The sequence below is a fragment of the Chroicocephalus ridibundus genome, chromosome 22 (assembly GCF_963924245.1).
Source record: "Chroicocephalus ridibundus chromosome 22, bChrRid1.1, whole genome shotgun sequence".
NCBI classification, from domain to species: Eukaryota; Metazoa; Chordata; class Aves; order Charadriiformes; family Laridae; genus Chroicocephalus; species Chroicocephalus ridibundus.
In genome coordinates, this window is record NC_086305.1 from 7,142,564 (window position 1) to 7,154,721 (window position 12,158).

At 64.2% G+C, this 12,158-nt stretch overlaps 1 protein-coding gene across 1 annotated transcript; it reads right to left on the reverse strand.

Annotated features, from left to right (window-relative positions):
• Nucleotides 1–480: 480 nt before the first annotated feature.
• On the reverse strand, nucleotides 481–11,758 carry MEX3D (mex-3 RNA binding family member D). Its single transcript, XM_063358264.1, has 2 exons — nucleotides 11,154–11,758; nucleotides 481–1,935 (listed from the first exon to the last, which is right to left on the reverse strand). The coding sequence occupies exons 1-2, from the start codon at nucleotides 11,653–11,655 to the stop codon at nucleotides 671–673; spliced, it is 1,767 nt and encodes a 588-aa protein (XP_063214334.1). The 5' UTR covers nucleotides 11,656–11,758; the 3' UTR covers nucleotides 481–670.
• Between the last annotated feature and the right edge of the window lie 400 nt (nucleotides 11,759–12,158).

The window sequence follows — 12,158 nt, forward strand, 5'->3', positions numbered from 1 at the left end:
CCCGGCCCCTCCAGCCACGACCCCCGACCTCTCATCCCGCATCTCTGGGCAGTTTTCACATTGGCAAAATAGAAGATAAACCTGCGTTACAAAAAAAAAAAAAATAAAAATATATATATATATTTATAGAACCGTCAGGAATCATCCAAAAAAATAACTACATACAAAAAGAACAACAACAAAAAAAATTATAATAATAATAGAATGATTTTAAAAAAATAAAAGACAACCCTTGCATGTCCTAAAATAAAAAGTGCAACCGGACCTTTTCTTTCTGTTTATTTAACTTTGCAAACTGAATACTGTTATTTGGGAAGGACTGGTTGAAGAACAGCTGGGCTTCCTCCCCCCAGCCGCCGGGTGAAGAGTTAAAGCTATTCTGTAAACATCGGAGTTTCCTCCTCTCTGCAGTTTCACCCCCCTCTTCCTCGTTTGTCTTCATCGGCCCCTTCTCCCCCACCCCTCCCGACCCCCTGGCTTTCGGCCACCCCCCCGCCCCTCCATCTCCAGCCAGCAAGCAGCAGCCTCTCCTTCCCCCCCCCACCCCCTGCACCCATCGGATCCGTTATTAAATTAAAAGTTTGATTTAAACAGTTTTAAAGTCCTTAAAAAGCATGGTGGGGAGGGGGGGCGGAGGGGAGGGCTGGCCTCCCCGGCGAGCCGGACCCGGCTAGGAGAAGATGTGGATGGCTTGCGTGGCGGGAGTGTGGCAAGCGGGACACTCGGGCTCGGCTTTGCCGCAGATGCGCATGGCGCACTCCATGCAGAAGAGGTTGTGGCCGCAGGGCACCAAGGCGGCGATCACCTCGCTCTCGAAGCACACCATGCACTCGCGGGAGCTCTTGCGGTGCCCGTCGGAGCTGCTGGAGTCGGTGGGCGAGCCCGAGGCGGCGGAGACGCTCCCGGGCAGGGAGGAGGAGGAGGAGTAGCCGGTGCTGTTGGAGAAGGAGGAGAGCGAGCCTTGGGTGGGCAGCCAGGACAAGGTGCTGACGGGGTCGCTCTGGATGCGGCGCGCTAAAGGGTGGTCCAGGGCCACGCCGCCGCTCTCGGGGAGGGTGGGCGAGTGACGCGGCGTGGCCGCGCCGCTGTTGCGTCTCTGCGAGCCGCTGATGGAGGAGCAGCTGCTGAAGGCCTGCAAGGGGTTGCCCGAGCGCTCGAAGGGCGACCAGATGGTGGTGGGGGTGGTGAGGTCGAGGGCCAAGAAGTCGAAGCCGAAGTCGCACTCCTCCGAGCCCAGCGGGGCTGGGGGCTCGCTGAAGGTGAAGCCGCTGCTGGTGCTGTAGGGGCTGGTGGGGCTGGCGTCCGCCACCCGCCCGCTGTAGTAGGACTCGGTGGAGGTGCTGCCCAGCGAGCTGAGGCTGTCGTTGCGCAGGGCGGCGGCGGGGCGGCGGGCAGGGTGGGGGGCTTTGGCCCACAGGCTGGCCGTGCTGCCCTGCAGGTCCAGGCAGACGTCGGTGCCGTTGGAGTGGAAGTCGTTGTCGGCGTTGACGTCAATGAAGGAGCCTGTCCGCATGGTGATGTGCGCCTCGATCTCCTCCCGAGCCCGGTCCACGTTCTCCGGCATGCCCGTCACCTCGAAGACGGGCTCCTTGTCTCGGCTGGGGGTCACGATGTAGGTGTGCGTCTGCTGCTGGATCCTCTTGATGGTGGCTCCCTTGGGCCCCACCACCAGCCCCACCACACGGTAGGGGACCCTCACCTGGATGGTGGTCTGTCCCGGCAGGTTGGGGGGTCCCTGCATGGCTCCTGTCAGCCCGTTGGCTTTGTTGCGTGTCGCCCGGATCATGGAGAAGTGCTCGGCGGCCGAGAGGATCTCCCTTTTCGCCATCTCCACGTCCTCCTTCCTCCCAGTCACGATGAAAACGGGCTCCTCGCCCCTCACCGGCGTCTTGATGTACGTGTTGGTCTTGGCACGGAGGGCTTTGATTTTGCAGCCTGAAGAGCAAGGAGAGAGAAAAAAATGACACGTCAAAGCCGAGACCTTGCGGGGACCCCCTGCCCCCCAGGAGAGGGAGACGCAGGACCAGCAGGTCCCTTTGGTTCTGTGCCTGCAGCACAGACACCCATGGAGAGGGGGGTCCCTCCCACCTCAAAGGCAGATCGGGGGGGGGGGGTGTCACAGCACGCTGCTGGGGGGCTGCACTGGCTCAGTCTGAGACATACCAGGCTCCTGGCACCGTCCTGACCCTCTGCCACCCCCCTCCACACCACAGTGGGGACCAAGAGCCCGGGGGACGCAGCCGGCAGCCCCCCTCCCGAGGGCTGGGGCAAGCGGCCATGGGGACACTTTCTGGTCCATCGAGGGGACGGGAAGCCGGGTTTGCTCGAAAGGTGTTCGAGGAGGTGCAAGGAAAAAAAAAAAAAAAAAAAGACACTGAAGATGAGAGGGGAGGAAAAGGCTTGTTTGGATCCTGCAGGTTTGTCGACACCCCTCAGCCGGGAGCTAAACCCGAGAAACTGCACCCCAACAGCGACGGCCAGGGGTCGTCCCCCGGGGAGGGGACCCCGGGGCAGGGGTGATCCTGGGGCAGCGGCTCTCCCTGTTCCGGAAAGACCCGCTTCCCCCGCAGAAGGAATGGGATTCAGCGGGCAGAGCCCAGGCTGGGGCGCAGGAGACTGGGGCTTTGCTGCCAGCTCTGCCTTCGGCCGGCACAGCCCCGGGCAAGTTCCAGTCCCTTCCCTCCCATGGGCCAGCTGGGCTCCGGCCAGCGAGCCCCCGGCAGCGCTTGCCCAGCGAAAGGCTCCTGCTCTCCTCCAGGACTGATCGCCGCTGCTCTCGCCACGGAGCCGCAAGGGCAGCGCCGCTCCCTGCAACCCCAGCCCTGCTAATTGCATCCTCACTTAATTAAATTCACATGAGCCAGGCGCGCCACCCCGGGAGCTCAGTCCGGCCGGCCGCCCTCCGCTGCTGGCACAGGGGGGTGAGTGACCCCCACCCACCCCCGGAGCTTCGCGGGGCACCCAAAGAGGAGCCCACGGGGACGGAGGCTGCTGGGTCTGAGCCCTGAGACCGTCCCTGGCCGCTGCAAACGCTGCTGCTGCAGATCCACGGCGATAAATAGCCACACGCTGGGCGGAGGGAGCCTGGCTTGCTCCTCCGCAAACGGCTCGCTCCGGGCATTCCTCCTCCTCCTCCTCCTCCCAGCCGCTCCCTGAGGAAGGGCAGGGCTGGAGAAAGGAGAGCCCCGGAAAGTTGGAGGGACTCGGCTGGGGTGGCGCAGGACACCCAGCAGGTCTGTCCCAGCAGGGAAATCAACCCGCGCTCGCCAGCAGCAGCAGAGCTGAGCCCTAACGGGGCCACGCTGCTCCCGGAGACCCGAGCGCGGCGCGCTTACCACGGCATTAAGCATCACGAATAACAAGAAGTATAAAAAAAAAACTCAAAATAAGTGAGCAGCAGCTGCCCTGGGTGTGACAGCCCGGCTTTTCAGCAGCGCTAACCCCTTCCGTAGCCACATCCAGGGAGCCGACGGGTGATGACACGGCTCTCTCTGGATGCTTCCTCCAAAAAAAACCCTCAGAAGCAGCTTGCACCAGCCAGCGCGGCCCCTGCCCGGCTCCAGGCTGCCTTGGGCTGCCGGCAGCTCTACCCCGTGCCCTGCCTGCTGCCGGCAAAGGTCCCAGGATGGCGACGGGCAGGTTGGAGGGGAGCAGGCAGAGGGAGCAGGCAGCCAGACAGAGCTGGGGAGGCAGGAGACCTGCCGAGATCTGCCTCCCAAGGGGGAGAAACCCTCTGGATTTCACACAAGCCAGGCTGAAAGCATCTGAAGGCCACCCCCAAGCACTTGTCGCGTTCCTCCCGCCTCACATCGCCCCAGGGATTCGCTCCGGGCTTGGGGCAGCGGGACGAGCCCAAATTCAACCCTTCGTGCGACCGGCCGGGCAGAGGATGCAGAGAGCTGCCTGGCTCCCCGGGGCCGGGGAAGCTCCTGAGCGGCCGCGGGGACACGCAGAGGAGGAATGTGGGTGGAGAACGATTTGTCCAGGCTTTTCCTAATACAGGACAACAACTGGAAGGTGTATTTATGGGGGGGAAAGCAACAGCCTGGTCACCAGGGCAGGGCAGAACCAGCAACTGTCAAAGGGGAAGTTTTTTAAGCACGTGCCAGCTCCTGCGGGGCTGTCCAGAGCGAGGTGCTCGCGACCCCTTGCCTCCCTCCCTGATTTGTTCTGGCACCTGCTATAAGCTCTCCCCTGGCAAACTGGGACGAGCACGGTGGCAGCGGGCAAGGGCAGCCAGGCTGGGAGCCACCGTGGGGCTCTGCCGGTGCCTCCCGTGGATGCCAACCTCCCACCCAGCGTCCAAAATTCACCCTTTGCAGCAGGGAGCGGCAATTTCAAGATCCAAAGGCATCGGCAGCTGCCAGGAGCTGCAGACAGGAGACACTCGGGAGCCACGTCCCGCAGGGGCACGGCTCCTCCTCACCCCGGCTGCACCGGCGGCGCTGAACTGATGCTACGGCAGCGCGAAATGGAGGAAGAGCTTATCCGTCTGCTCCTTGTGAGCCCTTCCCAGGGGCAAAGCCAGAAATCTGGGTTAAAAATTAAAGGGGTGCCCCATGTGGCCACCTCCGCCCTCCTCAAACAAGCAGGGCAGGAACAACGCACACGACTCGTGGCTGCCGGGGACAGCGCGCCGGGGTTGCCCGTGGCACAGCAAAACGCACCACGGGTCGGGGCTGGTTTTTCCAATGCCGGTGTAAAAGAGGCCGGTGGCAGGTCGGGGGCAGGGGGGTGCGGGCTCCCTGCTCGCCCGCGGAGCCGCGCCGGGAAATGCAGGAAACACGGCAGAAGAAACGGAGGCACCAGCCGGTGAAGCCACTTCCCGAGGCCACGTGCCGGCGGTGTCTGCACCAGGAACCGGCACTGGCACCGCTCAGTGCCGAGGAGCCTCCGCCAGCGCGACCACCGGTGAGCGCTCCCGGCCGGGCACTGGGGCGGGTGCAGAGCCGGGACGGCACCACGGCCCCACCTCAGGGACCGACCTGTCCTGTCACCGCCCCCAGTCCCAAACTCCACCTGAGCCACCCCTCGGCCATGGGGACTCGCAGGCAGCAGGTCCCGAAAGCCCGACTGGGAAGGACGGGCAGCGTCCCCGGGCTGGGATTCAGTGAAGCATTTAAGGGTGTCCCTGCCCGGGGCGGGGGGGTTGGAACCAGACGATCTTCAAGGTCCCTTCCAACCTAAACCGTTCTGTGATTCTACGATTTAAAACCACGGGGGGCACAGCGAGCCGCGGGTCTGCAACACCCGGAACTGGTGAAGAGACACAACCTCTCCAGTACAACCCCTGTCCTCCATCACACCCGCGCCCCGGAGAGGGGCTGAGCCGAGGCTGCTCCTGCCCACGCCTGGGGAGATGCTGACACCCCTATGGCCAACACTCCCCCACGCCACCAAAGCCAGCCATACTTGAAAGGCACACACCATACAGGTGGTTTAACCCCCCCAGTAACCTGTAACCGGGGGGATGGAGCCACACCAGTACGAGATATCCCAGCTGAGTCTCCAGAAGCCCCCGGCCCAGCACGCTGTGAAAGCGCCGTCCCGCACGGCTGCATCCCTCCCATGTCAGCGCAGCACAACCCCAACGGAACAGGGCCGTGGGGGGGACACGGGGCCCCCGGCATTGCTGGCGAGGCCCACCGCAGGCACACCTTCACCCCGGCACTGCCGGATCAAGCGCCATACCTCAACCAAGCAGCAGCCGTTGGCATTCCCATGTTTTACCTTGCTGAGGGCTGGTGCGCAGCATTACAATCATGGAATCCTCTGCATTGGAAGGGACCTTTCAGATCATCAACCCAACACCGCCAAACCCACCACTGACCCACGTCCCTCAGCCCCACGTCTGCCCAGCTCTTCAATCCCTCCAGGGATGGCGCCTCCACCACTGCCCTGGGCAGCCTGGTCCAATGCTTGATAACACTTTCGGTGAAGAAGTTTTTCCTAATATCCATCCTAAACCTCCCCTGGGGCAACTGGAGGCCGTTTCCTCTTGTCCCATCGCCTGTTCCTTGGGAGAAGAGCCCGACCCCCCCGCAGCTGCCCCCTCCTTTCAGGGAGCTGCAGAGAGCGAGAAGGTCTCCCCTCAGCCTCCTCTTCTCCAGGCTGAACCCCCCCAGCTCCCTCAGCGGCTCCTCACAGCGCTTGTGCTCCAGACCCCGCACCAGCTCCGGTGCCCGTCTCTGGACACACCAAATTAACGACGAGGGAGGAGGAAAACAAGGTGCCCGACTTTGCTACAAGTCTATAAACAAGGTGGCTTTACAAAGCACTTCTCAGATCCAAAAGAAAACACCCCTATAAGCAGGGGGGTGACGGGGGAGCAGACCCAGGGGATGCTGCAGCCCCAGCAGGTCCCTTCTCCACCCGCGGGAGGCTCAGTCGCCACGTTACAGCTCTTTGGCAGAGCTCCGAGTCCCCGTGGGCCCAAACTCATCACGACAACCCGCGGCCATGCTCAGCTGCAAGCGAACACCCTCACTCCGGGGGTCTCAGGCACACGCAGCCCCACCGAGTCGCAGCCCCTCGCGCCACCACCCAGCTCTGCCTGCGGAGACGGCACCGATGGAGGGCTGCGAGCTGGATGCTCCTCTCAAACCCTCCCAGAGCCGCAGTGCCCGGGCCAGACCCATCCCACCTACCCTTGGGTTGAGAAATCATTAGTTTCGGACAAGAAACAGAATCCCAGAGGATTCTTCCTGGGATGATGCGGTGATGGAGGCAACACCCCAAGAAAGGCGGCTGCTCTCCCTGAACGTTCTCTCTTGGCACCACCAAAGAGGACTTTGCCCTCTGCCAGGAGTACCAGTCGGATGAGGGCTGCAACTACCGCAAGAGCCATGAAAACCAGTACAGCCCGCGCTGGGCATCCTCTGGGCTCCTGTTGTCACCCAGGCAAGAGATAAGAGACCCAACGCAGCTCATCCGCTGGCTGATACCCAGCACGGCCCCGCCAACACCTGCTCTGACAGAAGGTGGCCTCCTCCACACATGGAGGACAAAGCCAGCTGATCCCCTTGGCCCGAGCACGTCTCTGTTTGCCCAAGGAGCTTGGCGCTTGCAGCGCCCAGCTATGAGAACCCAAGAGCGAGCAAGGAGAGCTTTTCTGGAGGAGCCTTTGATGGCACCAACCAGAAGGACTGTGTTCATCGCGGCCTGGGAGCCTGCTGACGCCTCGCACCCAGCCCTCCAGAGCGCGCTACCCACTGCAGCAAGACGGGTCCTTCCTCTTCCCCAGCATCTCCTGGCCTCAGATCCGGCATTACGGTGTTCATGGTCCCCCTTCATTCCAGGCAAACGGCACGGGATGCGCTAGGACCGGGGCCAGACGTGGAGGAGAACACGTTGCACCTCCATTGCATCTCGTCTCCCCTCTCGCTGAGAGCTTCTTCCCACCTCTCTGCAAACAGTAATTAATTCATCCTTGCAACCGCGCTGCGGGAGGCGGGCGCATCACACCTTCCTTTCTTCTCCAGACACCGGGAAAAGCGAGGCAGGGAGGCTGGGCTCCTTGCCTCGGGCCAGAGAGGAGGAAGCCGGTGCCAGAGCCAAGATGTGCTTGCAGATACTTCAGCCACCTGATCAATCTCTGCGACCGACTTCAGGAGTTTCTGGCTCTGCTGCGACCCAGAGAGGTGGGAGGAGGCAGCCGGCCCCAGAAGAGGTGGCACGATGGGCAGAGGACAGCAGAGAGCAGGGCTCAGAAACAGGAGAGGATTCACGGCAGCCCCAGCAACCCACCGTAAGCTTCCAGATGCTCAGAAAGGAGGCCTGTGGTCTCATCCTCCAAGCGCCAAAACACCCGCCGCGCTCGGGCAGGGAGGAGAGCTGCCGCCTTTCATCCTTCCCTGGATCTCCCCTTCCAGCATCCCAGTGTCTTCTATAAACGGCAACTTACCCAAACCCTCCGCAAAGCTGCGAACCGTCCCTGCGCGTCGCAGATGGGGAAGCGGAGCCCGAGAGAGGAGCCGCGGCTGGCTCCGTCCCACGAGAGGCACGTGGCGTAGAGGGGAGAGCAGAGACGGGGCTCCCGGCTGCACCGTCCGCCCGTCACCATCACAGCCTCACTGGGGCAGAAGCTGCTGGAAACGCACCTCCAAAGCCGGGACGGCAGGGAGTAACACCGGCACGGTACCAACGTGCAAGAGCCAGGGCAACTCCAACGCCCAGCCCTCCCGTACTCCCCATCTCCCTTTCCCCCACTGGTTTCCGTTATCACCATCGCTTTTGTTGCTGGTTCGCAAGACCAGCCCGCACCGCTGCGCCTGATGCCCACAGCGCTTTTCGGAGCCGGTCCCTCCCAGGGCAGGAGTCACAAAGGGGCTGGCATGGAACGGCACAGCCATGGAATCCCGCCAGGCCACACTGCCTTTTGGTAGCCGTGTGGGCAAGGAGGAGAAAAGCCACAGATCCCGGCTGGGAGACACCGCTCCGCACCATCGCTGATGCCGATCCGGACGAGGGGTCATGGCACGCACCTCTCCGGCGGAGTCAAGAAAACACGGATTTGCTTTGCACAACAACGATTTACCTGCTGCGCTGCTGCTGCTCCCTTCTGGAAAGGGTTAAATGAGTGGATCTGGAGGAGAGAAACTGAAGAAAAAGGAGAAGTAGGAGAAGTCGCGTCCGACAGCCTCTGCGTCCCACCTCAGCCCGCGCAGGACAGCCGTGCATTGGTCTGATGGGACATCCCAGCCACATCCTATGCGAGGGGCTGCCGGGCTCTGGGGACAACAGGACGGGTCCCAAAGTGCCCCAAGAACTGCTCCTCAGCACCGGGTGCACGGGGAGAGAAACCCAGCCTTGCCCCAGCTCAAGACCCTGCCAGGGCACCCGATATCCATGTCTTCATCCCTCCCTACATCCCAAGTGCAGCGGCACCTCAAGCACCCGCTCCCCAGGTCACGGCCAGGCTGGGTAGCACAGGAAAGACAAGAGTGACAGGGACACAGTCCGAGGGCATCCGACCCAGCCCCGCAGCGTCACCACCAACACGTCTCGGCATCGGAACGATGCCAGGCCTGACGAAGCACCCCAAGGCTCGGCTCCACGCCGCTGCGCAGCCAGAGCCCTGCTGCCACGGGGCTACCGAAGGCTGAGGGACACTCGCACAGGGGGACTTGGGACCAGAAGGACGCAGGAGCCAGCACGGGCGCTGGAGGATGGGGTGAGCGAGGAGGGCTCCGTTTCTGAGACGGGGGAGGGGGGCAGCTGCAAACCTCCTCGGTATCGCCCCTGCTTGGGCTGCACCGGCCTCGCACATCGCTGATGGAAACCAGCTGCCAGCGGCACCACTGAGCAGCCCGAGCACAAAGACACTCTGCCGACAGCCCCGTCCCCTCGGGTGCTCCCAACCGCACGCCCCAGCCCCCGCCAGCGAGAAACAGGGGTGCCAAATGCTGAGACCCCATTTGTGCCAAAAACCCAGCACAACGGGGTCACAGCACAGCATCCGACCAGGCTGGGAGCTGCAGAAAAGCCGAGACCAGGAGAGGGGCAGATCCCCCCCAGGAGGGCTGTTCCTGCCTACCGCTGGCTCCAGGTCCCCTTCAAGCCCACCGGTGTGACACGGTGTCCCCCTCCTCAAGCTGGTATAATAATTTCTTTTGCAGCCCTTTTCCAGGAGCCTCCAAACTCTGCATGAGGTGTTCAGGATGGGTACCCAGGTGCAGATGTAACTCGTCGGGGCGCTGGCGGTGCAGCACCGGGGCCTCATGGCAGCCGAAACACCCAGCCCCAGCCAGAAGGGTGCCAACCGCCAGCCCCAAAACAGCCGTTCTCCAACCTCCTCGAACCCGCAGAGCCAACGCCTTTCCCAGCGGAGGCCGGACCCTGTTACACGTTGGCTTTCCAGTTGCCGGTCCTTGGGGGTTGTGTGGAGCCCACCAGTGAGGGCACCAAATCCAGGTCCCCATCCAGCCCCAGGGAGGAGGAGGATCCTCCGGAGCAGGGTGCAGCACCGTGCTCCTCTCCTCCTCCGGCCACTTGCCCAACGCCGTTGGGTTGCCTCGGCTGGGTTGGGCAGCCCAGTGGGACGCCAGTGACGGGGTGACGGGACCGAGGAGGGGTGCTCAGAAAAGTTGGGAGGCCGGGAAGCGGGGCCGGCTGGGAGGCGGCGCAGGCCAATGGGAAGCGCAGAGCATGATGTCACCGCGCTCATCACAGCATGGCTCTGGCTAACAAAGAGAACAATGAGGCTGCCCAGCTCCTCGCTCCCCCCCAGGAAAAAAAATGCCCCCCGGCCCCCCAGCCTGCAGCCCCCCGGCCGGGGAGGGCTGGGAGCCAGGGGGCGAGGGCCAGGCTGGGGTGCCAGAGCCCTGCGTGGCGAAAACACCCCCGAGGTCAGGCTCCCTGCGAGCCCAACCGCCCATCGCCACCGGGATTCCAGCAGGCAGCAGCTCCCTTCCTTTTTATTTTTGCATATATATATATATTTTTTTTTTTTCCCTTAAATCGTCCTCCGTGGGGTCTTTTCTCGTTGTGGTTTTTTTTTTTGTTTGGTTTTTTTTTTTAAAAAGGTGAAACTTTGGTTAAGGGCTATTCGGGCTTTCGCGGAGACAAAGCCCACGCCAGGCACACCCACCCAGCGCTGGGGCTGAGGCGTGCCCGGGCGTCCCTTTTGTGACAGCCGGGTGGCCGGGGGACTTCGCCCCCCTCTAACGAAACCACCGCATTAATTAGCCTTTCTATATAAAGTCGGTGATACCCAGTATCATTCACACACCGAGTCTGAGATACCGGGGGGACGGGGGGGGGAGGGGGGCGGGGAACAGCCGCTCAACTACAATAAAATCAAAGCTTTTCCCCGCACTCCGTGTCCCGGAGGCTCCCACGGACCCGCCCGGAGCACGAGAACTTCCCGTGTTTATCCCACCTCGACAGCGGGACAGTTTAATTACTATTTACCGGTCGGGGAAAGGCACAAAGAGCCGGTGGCTCCCGAGCCCCCCGCGGCGGGAGGAGTTTCAGGCCCGCGGGATTTGTCGCCGTTAAGTTTCCGCCTCCGCGTTACCGGCCGCGGAGACAAAAAGCCCCAAAACTGACCCAAATGGAGCGGGGCCCGGCGCATCCCGCGGGAGGCGGGGGGACAAAGGGGAAGGGGGAGGGGGGGCGTCCCCGGCGCGTCCCCAGGCCGGGACGGGGGTTACCTTGCCGGCCCACGATCTCGGCGACGTGCTCGGAGCTGGGCACCGGGACGCACTCGGTCATGTTCACGCTCTTCTTCCTGCCGCCCAGCGGCTCGGCCAGCAGCGCGGCGGGCGGCGCCAGCGGCGGGGCGAAGTTCCCGAAGGCGGCCGGGGCCGGGGGGGAGGCGGCGGCGGCCGGGGGGGACCCGCCGCGCTCCCGCCCCTGCAGGCCGCCCGGCCCCGCTGCCCCCGCCGCCGCCTCCGGCTCCTCGCCGCCCGCCTCCGCCGCCCGCAGCCCGCGCTCGCCCGCCTCCTCCAGCCCCAGCAGCGAGAGCTGGTCCAAGGCGAACCTCAGGGCGGCGGCTTCGTCCTGCACCGGCGGCGGCCCCTCCCGCTCGGGCTCCGGTGGCGGCGGGTCCTGCCCGGCGGGAGGCGGCGGCGGCGGGGGGCTGAGCAGCGCTAGGCAGCGCGGCGGCCCGCGGGGGGGCTGCCCGCCCTCGGGCTGGTAGATGGAGCCGGGCATGGCGGCGGAGCGGGAGCGGAGCGGGGCCGGGGCGGTGGCGGTGCCCGCCGCTCGCCGCCTCCCTGCGCGCGCCCCCCGCCGCGCCGCCCCGCCCCGACGTCAGCCCGCCCCGACAATGGGCCGCGCCCCGCCGCGCGCATGCGCTCGCCGCGCGGCACCGCCCCTCCCTCCCTCCCCCGCGCGCGCGCGCGCACACACACACACGGGGCTGTGGCGGCCGCAGGGAGGGGGCGGTGCCGGACACGCCCCGCTCGCGCCACGCCCCGAACGGCCCCCCCCCCGCCCCCCCGCCCCGCCCCGGGCATGGAGCGAACCGGGGCGGGGACACGGGGGAGCCTGCGGGGGCGTGTGGGGGTGTGTGTGTGATGTGTGTGCTCGCGGTGGGTACGGACAGTGATCCGGGGGGAAAGGGGGGTGACGGACAGTGTGCTCCGGGGAGGGTGCCCGGGGGTCACGGGCCGTGATCCGAGGGGGTGGGCGGGATGCTGGGGGTGGGGGGGGCT